The 14,934-nt window shown below is 37.6% G+C and overlaps 1 protein-coding gene across 1 annotated transcript in view; it reads left to right on the forward strand.

The window, feature by feature from the left end:
• The first annotated feature begins 910 nt into the window (after positions 1–910).
• tbc1d14 (TBC1 domain family, member 14) overlaps positions 911–14,934 on the forward strand; it is a 51,248-nt gene continuing 37,224 nt past the window's right edge. Inside the window, 3 exon segments of the mRNA XM_041984837.1 lie at positions 911–980; positions 1,195–1,354; positions 4,267–5,017. Of these exon segments, the coding sequence (XP_041840771.1) occupies positions 1,306–1,354; positions 4,267–5,017 (800 nt within the window). The 5' untranslated portion in view covers positions 911–980; positions 1,195–1,305.

Genomic DNA, 14,934 nt, shown 5'->3' on the forward strand with positions numbered 1-14,934 from the left:
ATACTTTTACAAAGTTAGGCAATAACTTGGTATATTTTCTTGACAAATCTGACTTCAGTTTGTATGATGCGAGTTGGGTTAGGTGGTGAGGATTACTACGTAAATGTGGAAATGTTAGTATGCACTTTTAAAATAACTAGCTCTTGAAAATCCAGAACTATAGTATTTTTCAGATGCAGATAGCTGCAGTTAATTAGTGATTTGTAAGCTGCAATTCCCATATAAATGATAAACTTGGGCAAATATTGCTGAAATTGCACTTATGTTTCCCAAGAAATTTCAGGGCTATAATGTTTTCTAAAACGATAGATCATTAAATATAAGCATGTTAATGTACTTCTTTGCCCTACAACAAAGGACAAAGTTTGGTGTTTTTGTTATCGGCCATTATTCTGCTATTCTACTGGCCTGGCCCACATGAGTTCAAATTGCTCGGTATGAAGTAACATTAGTTTGGCATCCCTGTTTTAAACAATTACACACACACACACATATATATATGTATATATATATATATTAATTGGAGATAGTTCCTATATTAATGCAGTGTGCACGAGAGAAAATAAAAAAGTGGAAAGGAGAAGATAAAATGTTGGATTGTTTCATGTGCATTTTATTTGCTTGCAAGGTGAAAGGTGCTATTTAAATACATTTATTTAAGAGTTAAATTTAAGCTAACAAAGCTTTGGCCAAAAATTAACAATAAAAAAAAGAAAACTAATAAACATAATAAAAAGCGTGTGGGTGCTCGGGTTGCCAGGTTGATTAATAATGCCTGCAGGTCCAGCAAACAGGTGAATCCATCGAGGTTCACCGTTCTTCACTCGATTACGTTTCACTCCCAATACAAGTTTGTTTTAAAATGGCGGCGGAAGCAACGAAACAGGTATGAAATGTTAGTTATTTTTGTTAAACCTGTTAAATGTCTTTGTTCGCTTTATACATAAACATCGGAGACAGTTTCCCGCGTCATTGCGACGGTAAGAAAGTAAACAAAGATGTCTCGCGCTTTTTAATTGAAATTTGGTTGCACTTGAGGAAGCGCTGGGGGAAATGAGTGAGTTCGCGTCAGCGTTAAGTGTACTTGGCGAGGGCGACGTGGTGTTTGTGTTTACCGGTCTTTCTCTCCCTCCCCGCGCTGAATATTATGTGATGCTAAGTGACTTAACTTTGGTGCTGTTTGTGTGCGTTAAGCTGCGTTGAGGAGCCGGGGTTGTGATGGTGATGCAGCAGTAGCCCCAGCATCATCATGGACCACTCCATCTGGCGGCCGCCTGTCACCCACCTGTAGCGTCAACGGGCGGCATGGCAAACACGACCCACGGCACGCAGGACCCGAGAGATGACCACTGTGGTAGGTATCTGTAAAACGGTGTCTCAAATCTCTGTTACTATCACCTTTAAGTCGCAGAACACGTTCCCTTTCACATTGTTGTACGAGCTGCTCACTCCAAATTACTATTGAAAAATATTAAATTGAAAATGTTAGCATGTATTTTAAAAATACAAACGTAATAAAACGTAACAATAATAATTTTGTATAATATTCAAGTCAGTGTTTAATGCGGCAAAGATAAAACGCAGGTAAACTAAACACATGGTTTGGCTTCCCAGCTGTTTGCAGACGGCTGAAGTTAATTTTCAGTTGAACGCAGCTTGATTAAAAAGCAGCTTCTGGTTATGTAATTTGGCATTAGACTGCAACTCTAAAAGGCCTGGAATTATGAAAAATCTGAGAACATCTAACCTTTCCCGCGCTTTGGGTTTTTATTTTTATTACTTTACTAGGGAAAGTGCCCATGTAGACTCTTTATGTTTAAATATAAGTACAAATGAACTGTATACTTTATGTTGATCCTTAGCTCAAACACCGAGGGCACCACCTATAGTAATTCTCCCATATTTCAGCTTTTGTCATGCTGTCAAGCTGAATGAATTCTCTTGTGTTACTTGGTAATTCAGATTTTATACTTGTGAAGCAAGCTTTGTGCATATTCAAATGGGTGGTTCAGTCAAGCAGACAATGCCGGTTGTTGTTGTTTCAGAACATTTGTCTCCTCCTGCGTTGTTTTAATAACTCTCTTCATGAACTCTAAAGCTAAAGGGATTATTAGTAAAAATAGATGGCAGAGTTTGTAATAACCAGTTTATTTGTGACCCATAGTTGTAGATTATTTCCAGTGTGGTGCATGGACAACCTGTTGCTGTGTTTTTTTGGTCAAAGTCTGCCAAGCTCACATGACATCCTGCAGGTCAGGGTTTAGAGCTGAGTAAGAATCTGGCTTTGTGTTTCAGTGGTTTGGAAAAAGATAAGCCCCTTGTTGGTGTTTTTAAGTCTATACTCAGTAAGTTTTTTCTTCTTGGGTTTAAAACTTTTTCTTACCATCTTAATTCTTAGAGTTCTCTGTTTAAGTGATGTCTTCTGTTTAAGTAGTTTTAGGCTCAGACACACTGACTCATAGATTAGCATCCCAGCTGGTGTTGAAAGCATGGTGTAGCCCTGCTGGGGCCCCGTTCACATTACATTCCAGACTCCAGTTACAGCCTGGTTACCGCGGGATTTAGTTTCACTTATCAAAACCTCTACACCCAGGTATCTGGTGTCCAGATAAATTAGAGGAAATCTTCAATGATGCTGTATTTATAAGTGTTAGTGTTCTCCAGTTAGGGCTGACAGATGGCGAAAATTAATTAACCCCCATTTTTTTTCTGCACAACGCATTACTTAATATTTACAGTAAATTACTGTGTAGGAAAACTTATTTTCAAAAGGCTGTGTCATGCCAACACATGACAAAAATGACACATTAGGCAGTTTCTGAAATGTTATTCAGAAGAGTCGTTAATGGGCTGCATGGTCCTGTGATGGCACCACAGCTAGAAGGTCGCTGGTTCGAGCCTTGGCTGGAGGGGTTCAAACGGGGGCCTTTCTGTGTGGAGTTTGCATGTTCTCCTCGTGTATGTGTGGGTTTTCTCTGGGTTCTCTGCTTACTACTATAGGCAAAAGACATGCATGATAGGCCATGAGTAAAGGTTAGTGTGAATGGCTGTTTGTCTCTCTGTGTTGACCTTTCTATAGACTATCCGCAAATAAACTGTCAGAGGGTGATGCACCTAAGTGTGTTCTGCACAGTTCATGGTCCCCACAGCCTAAAGCAAGTCTTCATATTACCTAGTATTGGTATTCAGATTCAAGTGTTTTATTTTAATGACATTTTTCATGAATGAAAATGAATTAAATTTAATTAAATGCGGGGAAAGAGTTCTTTATTAATCCCTAAAAAGGGTGGGAATATTTAAATAAAAATAGCAAATGTAATGGTAAAAATAATTTAAAAAAAAGTAATTAATTTTAATAAAAAAGAATATATAAGCTTTAAAACATACAAATATAACACAGCATAGACAATAAATCGTGTCCCACATTGTAAATGTAAACATTATGGATAAACTTTAACAGTTGACTTTTGTGCAAGAATTGTGCGTAAAAGTCAGCGACATTCATGTGTGGTGGTTTAAAATGAAGAAAAACATTATGACTTTAGTAAAATGCTTGTAAATTGTTGCAGAATTATCTGATTATTGTTAACTTGTCAAATACAAATATATTCGGTAGCTTTTAACATGTTTCAGTGTTATAAAAATTTTTGATGTTAGCATTGATAATAAATCAAGGTTAATCAAAGATCAATACTTAGATTAACTAAATGAGTAATTAAAGGTGATCTGTAAAGCAGGGTATAATAATGGTTATTTTTATATGTACTTTTTAATCCCCAAAAGGAAAATTATTAAATAACGATGAGGAAATACTTGCATAAGGAAATAGCTGTGGGCTGGATTGATCTCTTGTACTGTTCTTAATGCAGTGAAGAAGCCTCTGGTTGAACACACTGTCGTAATCACCATGTTGTGTGGACTGGATTTATTGTTTGTTATATTGAACCCCTTAACACCATAATGTATTTACAATTATATTAAAGTAAAATAAATACATTAAAAATAGAGAAAACTAAAAATTTGGAATGAAATGTCAGTTAAATAGTAAATAAATGAGTAATTAATAGATAAAAATAAATAAATAATAATAAATATTTATAAATAAATATAAAATATGTACACGAGCAAAAGTAAATTAAAAAAAAATCAAATAAATTTATTAGAAAAATGAATAAAATGCAATATTACAACAAAAGTTGTCAAGGGATTGACAGCTGATGCAACGTTTGTAAAAATGTGTAAAAATGAACTTTCTGTTCATTGAAGGTGTGTCTGGAGGAGCCATAGTGGAGAACGGCTGTGTGGGCAAAGAAGCAACCAGCCTCCAGGACTACAGCAACCATGAGCCCAGCTCGACCAATCACAACGAGTTTGTCCTGCCCAGTTACAAGCCGTCCTGCTCCTCCACCCCCATCTACTACAGCAGTCCACAGAAAACTTACTCAGACTTGGACACAGACGGCCACAGTTTGACCTCTCAGGACTCAGGAATCCCCACGCTGGAGATCAATCCTCCAGACCCCATCGTCCACAACCACCAACGGCCAGTCTCTGTGGACTCCAGTCAAGACTCTCCGGCTACGTTACCACTGGACGATGATCCATCTGACAGCAATGCCATACGCAAGTCCTCCACCTTTCCTCGCAGTGGCTATGACTCCAACCGCCTCTTCAGCCCTACCCTCAGATTATCCACCACAGGGTTGGGTGTTGGGGGTGGAGTCTTGAATCGCAGTGATGACATCTCGGTGTGTAGTGTGTCCAGCATGAGCACTGAGTTGTCCGTCTCTAATGAAGACATCTTGGATTTTACCGTCACTTCTGATTCTAGCGCTATCGTCACCTTGGAGACAGATAACAGTGGCACGTCTCACTTCTCAGAAGTGACGTTGTCTTCATCACCGAGAAGCCACCTAGACTTACAGAGTCCTGCACGATGGCATCCGGGTTCAGGGATCATGCAACAGGAGGATGGAAGGCAGAAGAAATTAGGACCTCTTGCAAGCTTATTCAACAGGCAAGTTTACTCTTACCTAAATGCCTTTTGATTTTGAAGACAAGTCTCAATAAAAAGGGGAGACTGTTATGGGCCAGTACGGTGTTCATCTGTGTGAAATGGTAAATGTGTGTTTATGTCGAGCTTTTCTCAAAGCACGGTGAAGCAGCGCTCCTGCTCTGTGGCAGGGTTTACCAGTGGGGTGATGAGATGCTCCCACAATTAATACAGGTATGAGATTGTTTTCAAATACCAATCTCTGTTTGTATTGATCTTTATTTCAAATTGTAGTATTGATTTATGGGCCTGTTCATTAAATTTGAGCTATTCTAGTTGTCATGTGTGGGATTAGGCTGCTTTTTGTTGTTTTCCCAAATCAAAGTGTGTCGGTGTGCACTCCATTTGGTATCTTATTCATTTTGGGAATCCATTTAAATATGCTTTTTTTTGGAAATGGGTTAATTCTGAGACCTAAATATGTGGCTGCTTATGTTTAGATGACGGTTTGAGGTTTGTTTAATAATTATTTTCAGCGTCTGCTGTGCTGCAACACTAATCCACCCTGACTCAAACTTGCGTACACAATCTCAGACCTGCCGTGAGGTTTGATCTTAACCTGCGCTCACGTCCAAATTGAGCTTAGGATACAAGTCTTACGTGGAAACGGTCGTTCGTGCAGATTTCCCTCGTACGTTTGTTTGATAAATGAGGTCCAATGCGTGAACATTAATCACAATGGCTCTGAATGTTCAAATCCTCAGGGACCCCCTGTGTTTTTTGGGGGACCTCTTGAGAGGGATCCCGGACCCCAGGTTGGCAACCACTGCGATATAGAATGAGGGAATATTGTTTATATCAAGATTTCTTGTTTTGAGTTAAAAGTATCTTATCGTTTTGCATTTATGGTCATTGAAGAGTATTTTTCACTCATTTTGTTTTAAGAGCATAGAACTGCCAGAGCTACGAACATGTTCATAAGTCCCCCGGGGTTCATCATCACCTCATCAACGATGTGTTCTCATGTAAATTAGCTATTAATGCTTTCCTGGAAGAACTGCAGAGCTTCAGTAGAGTAAACTCCAATGAGTTCTTCTTTTTTTGTGTTTAACTTGTGCTGTCCAGCATGGTAGCAGCAGAATGCTGGTCTGGCTGCTATGTTGTGCTCAACAAATTTGCTTTGCCAAGAGTGTGTAATTAAAACTGAGAGACGGGGTGCAGCCAACCAGGCGACTTGGATGGCCCCCTCCGCTCCACCCAGCTTGATGTGCATGCCTCTCATCACCTGAACTTCCCTCCAGAAGGTGACCAGGCGCCCCCGTTTCCCCCGGAGGCCCCCACACACATACCCCCACCCCAGACATTAGCTACGTTTACATGGACAAATTTTTCATCTATCTGACTGAAATCAATCTGATCAGAGATTCCAGCTGACGTGTTTACATGCACGCTAGCTAGTGATCCGATTAGTTGTATTTACATGAACGACAGATTTAATACAATCGTAACGCTTTTGACGTGCACAGTGCCTACTAGTTCAGAAGAAGTGTTTTCCTCTTTTTTTTAATTTTTAATCTTTTGACCGTTGAAATGCTCAATAATCCTTAACAAAAACAGTCCCATTGTTACGCTGCCGCCATTTTTCGAGTCTTCCCTGAAACTCGATCTGATCATGAAAAGATTTAAATCACCCTTCTCGATCGGATCAGAAATTCTTTCCGATCAAGGTCAATCAGATCAGCTGACATGTTTACATGATTCTGATTGGACGTTTGATTGGATTAAAAGTGCTACTTAGCTATTGTCTAAGTACTGATGTGGTCTAGTAAGAGGTTCCTAAACGCTGAATACACAGATTATTTTTGGTTTTCCAGTTCACAAGGATAGTTTTCTTTGTGACGCATAAGAGCGTGAGGATCATGTGTGCAGAGGTAATCACCATGTTATTGTCACCCAGGTTACCTAGTAGACACAGTGTGGGGTTTGCAGGAATATTACATTTAAACCACGTTGACATATCGTCACATACTTGAAGTCAGAACCTGTGGACAGGTGTGCAGGACCACATGGCGTGGAAGTAGTTGTCAATCCTGTTAATGTGAGCAGATGTTTGATTGTGACAGACCCATCCTGAACATCCTTTGTCCTGCATATTGACTTCCATGCAGAATTTTGAATCGTATTAGTTGTATATTTAAATTCTTAGTTATTGTAAAGGTGTTTAAACATATTTGTGACCATTCATCTAGATTAAAGTTACTGGATAAGTCAGCCTTTCATTTTGAAGTTGGAAGAGAGAATGAATCTTCTAGCTTAGATAATGGTTTATATTTTTTTTTGATAATAACTTTGGGGCATTGAGATTTAAGAATCCCTGATAGGGGAAATTATGGCTTTACTGTACTGAGGCATCCCAGTTTAGAGCAGCTACTGGTTGCTGATCATTTGATGTGATTCCTTTCACTGCCTTTTTCACTGTATTTGTGAGTCTACATTTAGACTGAACTGTTAATGTGCCGAACCATGCAGCCGTACCGTATCTGATAATTCTAGAGTCTTATAGAAAATGAGCATGAGCTCAGGTTGGACCCCAAACAGCCCAAATTTGCATAAGAAATGAAGGCTTTGAGTCGGTCTGCAGCACAGATAATTACCATGGGCACTCCAGCACAGGGTGTAGTATACTCACTCTGTCAATGATAACTTTATTGTGGATATTAAAAGCATTACATGTGTGAGGACCATATTGTTGTCACAGTGAGTATTACTATTACCATATTTTTTTTTATAGTGCTGTACTATAAACCAAAATGTGACTCTGCCAACGGACAGGTCAGAGGTTAACCATGTTATTCTTAAAATGATATCACGCACATTTTAAGTGTGTAAACTTTTGCTTGTAAGCAATTTAGAAAAAAAAACTATTTGTGGATTCAAAAGGACATTATTATGGAAAAAGTGTGTTCTGTTCAATAATGTGCTGAAATTTTAGATCAGTTGTCGCAGCATCATCTAATAACATGGTGCGATAATAACACCCCTTAAAAAATAATCAGGATTTCTTTTTTTTACCATCTCCCCTGTATTTATTTATTTATTTATTTATATGGAGCGTGATAGAAACAACACTGGAACTGAGTAATCGATCAGTTTGTCTACCCCTAGTGTTTGGAAAACTGAAATGCTTTTGTTTTTTGTTTAAAAATGCTTGCCATAGAAATGTTTAATTCATAAAAAGTTTTTATTTCTGAAGTTTCAGCTGTAAATGTCATTTCTTTATTTTTTAATCAGCTTTACAGATCTGCCTCAGATTTGATATTAATGTGCTAACATTTTACCTAAACTTCCTGTTTGGAAAAATAACCAAAAAAAAAAAAACAGGTTCATAATGTGGGTATTTAAATTCACAACCCATCACTGCAGTCTGCTGTTTAAGTACTTACAAACAATGGAGCAGGAATTATAAAAAATGTCTCTATTTAAGTTTTGATAGTTGAGAAATATTATGTGTTAATTCATAAAATTATCTCGAATTCTACTTGATTTATGTAATCTATTATTTTTTGTGCCGTTCATGTAATTTTAATTTTTTCATATGTACAGTGGGTAAAAAGGGGAAAAAGTTTTTGTACCGGACCTCAGTGAGCGTATGCCCCATCCTCCGCCTTTGCAGAAGTAGGTGTTTCTCAAGGGTGCTTTACAAAACTTGCCTCCTACTTCCTCCCACCACTCTTGTGTGTTGCAGCCCTCACACAACGTGACCCTTTTACCTCTACATCGTCAACATGGCAAAACATTAGACAAATTACTTGTTTGCTGCAGCGTCACTTCGGTGAACCGGCTGTTGCTAACAGGTTTTCTCCAGTTAGGAATAAAGAAGCAGCAGCAGTAAAACACCTGAGATCCCACATCGAACTGAGGAGAACAAAGAAGTTGACTCACATCTTTATTATCAAATATTTTTTGGCTTTTCTGTAGTTTGAGCAGCTGGTTGCTATGGAGACTTCTTTTAGGCGTAGTGATCCCTCAGTTCATTCCTCTGTGATTAAAGTTCTTAGCATCTAATTTAAGTTGCTTAATCACTAAAGTGAGCAATGATTCAGATGTTTGTTTTTGCAACAGTTGCTTACGCAACACTGATGCTGCATTCGAGTTTTTCATTTCTAACTCCTTAAAAACAAAAGAACAAATTTTGGTCTAGTTTTAGTCAAAATCTTATGACTAAATTGTGACTATATTTGTCATAATTTAAATAAGGTAATATTCTAATCAGCTAAATCTACAGTAGAAGTAGTTGACTGTACTGTAAAGTGTAAGGTTAAAGCTTTATTTCTAAAAGTTTCGCTTGAGTTTCTCAGGTGATCCACCTCGGTTAAATGACACATCTGCTTACTTGTTCTGGACTTTACTCTGTAGCTAACTTGTCATTTTCTGTAACTGTGACATGGATGAGGGGAAGAAATTTCCTCTTTTTGTATCATCTGTTACATTTCTGAATTTGTGCCAGTCGATTATTGATTTATTTTTAGTAGTAACATTAATATGATAGCTGTCACTAAAAAGCACCGTAGCTCATGATGTAATGTTAGTTTAGCATGCTTCACCTTGCAGGGATTTTCAGGATGGCCAATGTGCAAATTTAGCCTTTTTCCATTTTTTATTTATTTACTCTTGTCCTGCTTAATATCACGGAAGCAGAATAATGGTCTGGCTGCTGTGTTGTACCAAATATTTTTGCTTTTCCAAAGGGAGCTTTATTGATATGAGGCTCTTTTCCATAATAAAGTATTATTCCCTTTTTTTGGTCCTGAAAGGGGAACAAAGGGAAGAGGAGAGTAAATATATATATATATATATATATATATGTATATATATATATATATATATATATATATATATATATATATAATAACGAAAACCAAACTTGGCAGAAATCACCTGATGGCTTCTGTAGGAAAAAGTAGAGAATCATCAGGAGCACCTACAGGAACACAGAAAAAAAAAACAATGAAGAACAACAGGAAAGATATGGAAGCTTAACTGTACTTATTGGTGATTAAACTTCTATGACAACAGAACTCTTTATTATAAGTGAGTGATTAAAATATATGCAAATTATGCTTATTTATCAGACCAGTTCCCACAGTTTTTCCTACCAGTTCCACATGCATCTTGTTTGACTTTAGGTTAGCCAAGTTTATTTGTATAGTAAGTTTGACATAAAATATAAAGATTGCCCTCTTGTTAGTACCATGAGAATACATTAGAGCTAATTGTACCGTTTCTGTAATCTGTACTACATAAGAAGATTACATCTGACCGGATTTCTTTCAACTCATCCCGCTGTTCCACACAACTAAGCTAGATGTGATTGGATCTTATTTTTTTTTTTTTAATTAATGAAAGCGTCAATGCATATTTTCATTGTTCTTGTGCAGTAGTTTTTATTCTGTGATTGTCTTGTTTCTGTCAGAAACAGTAGTCATTGATGAAAAATGTATACATATATGTGTGTGTGTGTGTGTGTGTGTGTGTGTGTATATATATATATATATATATATATATATATATATATATATATATATATATATATATATGATGATATATATGTATGTATGATATACCTTTTAGTTGTTTCATAATGGATGCGATTTCAGCAAAGGTGGATTGAAATGCCTTGAGGAGGAGCTGTTATAAAATCAGAAAGGTCTTTCTCTCACTCTTTTGTCACATTACACTTTTCTGTTGGGGCCCTGAGATTTCCTTGAATTTACAGGAAGGATTTCACAGCATCTTGTCAAACCCTTTTTTCCCCCCATTTTCTTTAGGACTGTGCTGTAGGTGGAAAATTGTGCACAGCTGTGATTTATGACCTGCTGCATATTTTTATGGCACGTTTGGTTGAGCAAAGGTCAAGGTTATTTTTTGAGGTTGCATGATTTGCAGACCGCTTTAAACCTTGTCATTAATAAGATGAGATAACTTTATAAATCCCGAGGGGGGAAACTATATTGCCAAGGACGCTTAACACAAAAACATACAACATCAACACTACATTAATAGACTCTGCTACATACCATTACAACAACATTGCAACACAGAACACAACCATTAAAACATACAAATACAATGAAAATCATAAAAGGTGCTCATTATAAAAGCACACAGCAGCAGCAGGAACAAAAGACTTCCTCAAACGTTCAGTCTGAGTTTATTAAAAAAAATAGATTAATTACAGAAATCTTGCATGTTACTTTACCTAACTAAAGTATAAAAAGTAATTTCATAATGAATTGCATGGAGTTAAGTAATATTTTATCAAGAGTTACTGGGAGTAATGGTGTGCTTGCATCAATTATTTTAACTAATAGCATGTGAACAGGATTGACTTTGATCCAGTTTGACATATCTAACAATCACTGGATGGATTTCTATTAAATTAGAATGATAATGATACTGAAACGTATTGGCTGCTAATAGGTAGAATTCATATATATGTTCAGTAAGCATCTGGGTTTGCTGGTTTCAACCAATCATAATAACCAGTCACCATACACTTGCTGCTGGAACAAACCACTAAAGAGTCGTGTTGTAAAAGGTTTCCTTCTTGCTGGGAAACTCCTCAGGTAGGAGCTAACAAACCATACCTGACAAACTGGGTTCGATGAATTACAATCATCCCTAGTTCCTGGAGTGTAGAGAAGCGACTTCCTCCATCATTTATAGGAATTATTCATAAGTTCCTGCAGTCCATGAGCACATGCACTTGAACCTGATATGCAGATTTATTTTAATGTAACTTTCCTTCGTCTCTGTTGGCACTTTGTGTTTAATGAAAGGCAGCGAAGGGCAAATGAAAGCATCAGAATCAGGGAAGATAAACCAAAATAATGCAAAGGAATGCAATTAATCATCTGTGTTTCTTCACTTTTATTAAGAGACATTAATACAAATGTAAAGTATTTCTATTTTCCATCAAGGAACAACGTAACATTTGCTCTTAAGGACATTTGAAATTATTTACTTTAATCTTTAGCCTGGTACATGTTTTTGTAATTTATTATTTTTTACATCATAAATAACCAGAAGGATTTTTTCTGTCCACACTTTGGAATATTTGAAGAAAAGTAAAACATGTTTAAGTAAAAAAAAAAAACATAATCCTATGTATTCAGAGCCTTGGTCTGAATCTGTGCACCTCTGGACTGGCCATGAGTTGCATGGGTTGCTAACTTTTAATTAAGTGCTCCAGCAAGAAATGAATGTGAACCCAAATTATCCCCACATTGCTCTTTCCACCATATTTTAATACATTTTAAGGATTTTATTTTCCTAAATACCCAGAAACATTAATGATTATTTGAATAATTGTGAATATCAATGAGGTTTAGGAAAATCTATTGGATTTCTTATTTTTTTGGACAAGTTCTGTGTTTCTGTCCATGTGGGGGAGACTTGATCCAGACAGGAAGCTGCAGTGGTGATGAATTCAACTCTCACCTAGAAAATCATTTAAAAAATACATGAGTGTTTCCATCTTCACCTCCCCGGACGAGCTTCACAAACACACATTGTCTGGCATGCCTTCAGTGTTGGCTGGTTGGAGTGAGCTCTCCTGCATGTGGATGCACATGTTTGTGTATGGGGCAGAACTCACTAATCCTGGTTAGTTAATGAGGTTTTTATTTTTTATTTAACCTTTATTTAACCAGGTAAAAAAAGATGTTTGAGAACCAGTTCTCATTTACAAACATGACCTGGCCAAGAGGCCAGGTGGTGTAAGTAAGATAAATAACATCAGTGTTTTGGCCACAGCTTGCATCATGTAGTTTGTAAATGAAGCCGTTCATACTTCACCTTTACGTCCTCATCTCATGTTACTCATATAATTCTACATGAACATTGAACACAAGTAGGCCTGTCACGATAACAAATTTAGCTGTACGATAAATTTTCTCAGAAATTATCGGGATAAACGATAATATTGCGCAAAGCGCTAATGTGTCATTTTGAGACCATTCTCAACTAATATAATGACATATGCCATAATAATGCAAGTACACATTTTCAAAGATCAATAAACTAAATAAATAAAAGCGCCTTTTCACATACGCCGGGACGCCGGCCCAAAAGTAATGCGGCCCACTGGGAATCCTCCCAAACCTCTCGATTAGCCGGCATTGCTCTTAATGCGTATTTTGTCAAATACGCTAGTATATAGGCTGACTCTATTTGCGTAATGTGCCTGCGGATTACAGGGGTTATTACGGTAGACCAGGAAGTGGGGGCTTTGTACTGACGTCGTAAGCTAGAATGTGTGTGTTCTGCTTACATGTGGGGAGCAGCGAAATGATAAAAGAGGAGGTGCTTGCATCTATTATTTCTCCATTCGACTTATTTACATATTTCAGCATGAGAATCGGAGGTTTAGCGCAAGAGCGTGAGAAGCCACTTAAATACGCAAGTCTCACGGCCATTGTGTGTTGGCAGCCCTGCAAAACAAATGCGGCTTACCGGCTCGTGCTGCAACATGCTGCTGTCAAGTATGACACCAGAGAGATCACTCCGCAAGAAACCAGAGCGTTTAGTCGAAATACTCCATAGTGAAACCTATTGTCATACACAGTCTATGGTAAAGGGGGGACTAATAAAAATTATCGCGGCCGGCAAACTTATCGTGCTCTTATTTTCTTATCGTTCAATTAATTGACTTATTGCTTATCGCGACAGGCCTAAACACAAGCTGGAATTTAAGATTAAATCACAATATTGGTCAGAAAAATCCCAGTTAGATTTTTTTTCATACAGTTGAGGCTTACGTCTAGATTTTCTTGTACATTTGGCTCAGGAGCGATGAAAAGCCCCTAAATTGGTGGAGGTAACAGATCACAACCACGTATGAGTAAATTCACATTTTACAGTTCAGTTTAATTGTCAAATTCCATGATTGTGTCCATATTTCCGGATCACGGAAACCACAGAACCCTTCTGATGTCTGGTTAGTTACCTCCGAGTCACAACATCGTCAGGGAAGGATGTGGGGACAGAACTGTACTTATAAAAAAAAACAATCTCTTTATCTTCATCTTGAAATGATTCCCGCAAATTTCAAACCAACACACAACCGATCAGAGACAACCTTGACCTTTTACTACCTTTAACCTTTAACTTTGTGGTGGGTATTAGTTACACTCGTTTTCAGTGTGGACACAGCTCACTTTTCTATATTAAAACAGGTTTTTCTCCTTTTCAGAGCCAGCTGGCAGCTCATTCTCAGTCATGTGCATGTTTGTGTAATCATAAGCTAATTATCTGAGTTGTGCTCGTAAAAAAAGACATTAAGTTACATGACAGTTCCTGACTTCGTCTCTCCTCCTTCAGCTGTCCCTCACATGGATAAGTTAATCATTCAGACTCCTCACAGCCATTCCTCCCCTCCCATTTGTTTCGTCAGGTTTCTGTGAGGAGGCGTGGACGCTGAGGAGGAGTCTGCTCCTTCTCACTGTGCAGGACTTTTCTTAGACTCTCTGTGATTTAAACTATGGGCACACCAGACCTGAAAGTTGTCTGAAGGAGAGCTTAGACTTCCATCAGGAGTTTTTACTCTTCTTCTTTTTCTTTTCTTCTTTAGAAGCTCCTCGTCTTTGTTTTTTAGTTTGAAGTTTTAAGCCTGAGTTGACAGGTGAGGATGGCAGCCCCATCTCTCCTTCTGTACATTGACAGGTAGGATAACAGCTGTTGGCACGTTTTCTGTTATTTTTATTTAAAAAGTTTGCTTCTGTTTTGCTATTCAGATTGTTTTAATCACTGGAGTTTTGTATGAGAAAGTTTGAGGATACAGCTACCAGCTTTCATTGTTCTTGGCTAATTACACTGTTCTTTGGAATAGATGTGATTTGCTTGGCTGATAAGACAGCCAGACTTTAACTGTTTTTTTATGA

Source organism: Melanotaenia boesemani, chromosome 5 (genome assembly GCF_017639745.1).
Source record: "Melanotaenia boesemani isolate fMelBoe1 chromosome 5, fMelBoe1.pri, whole genome shotgun sequence".
Taxonomy (NCBI): domain Eukaryota; kingdom Metazoa; phylum Chordata; class Actinopteri; order Atheriniformes; family Melanotaeniidae; genus Melanotaenia; species Melanotaenia boesemani.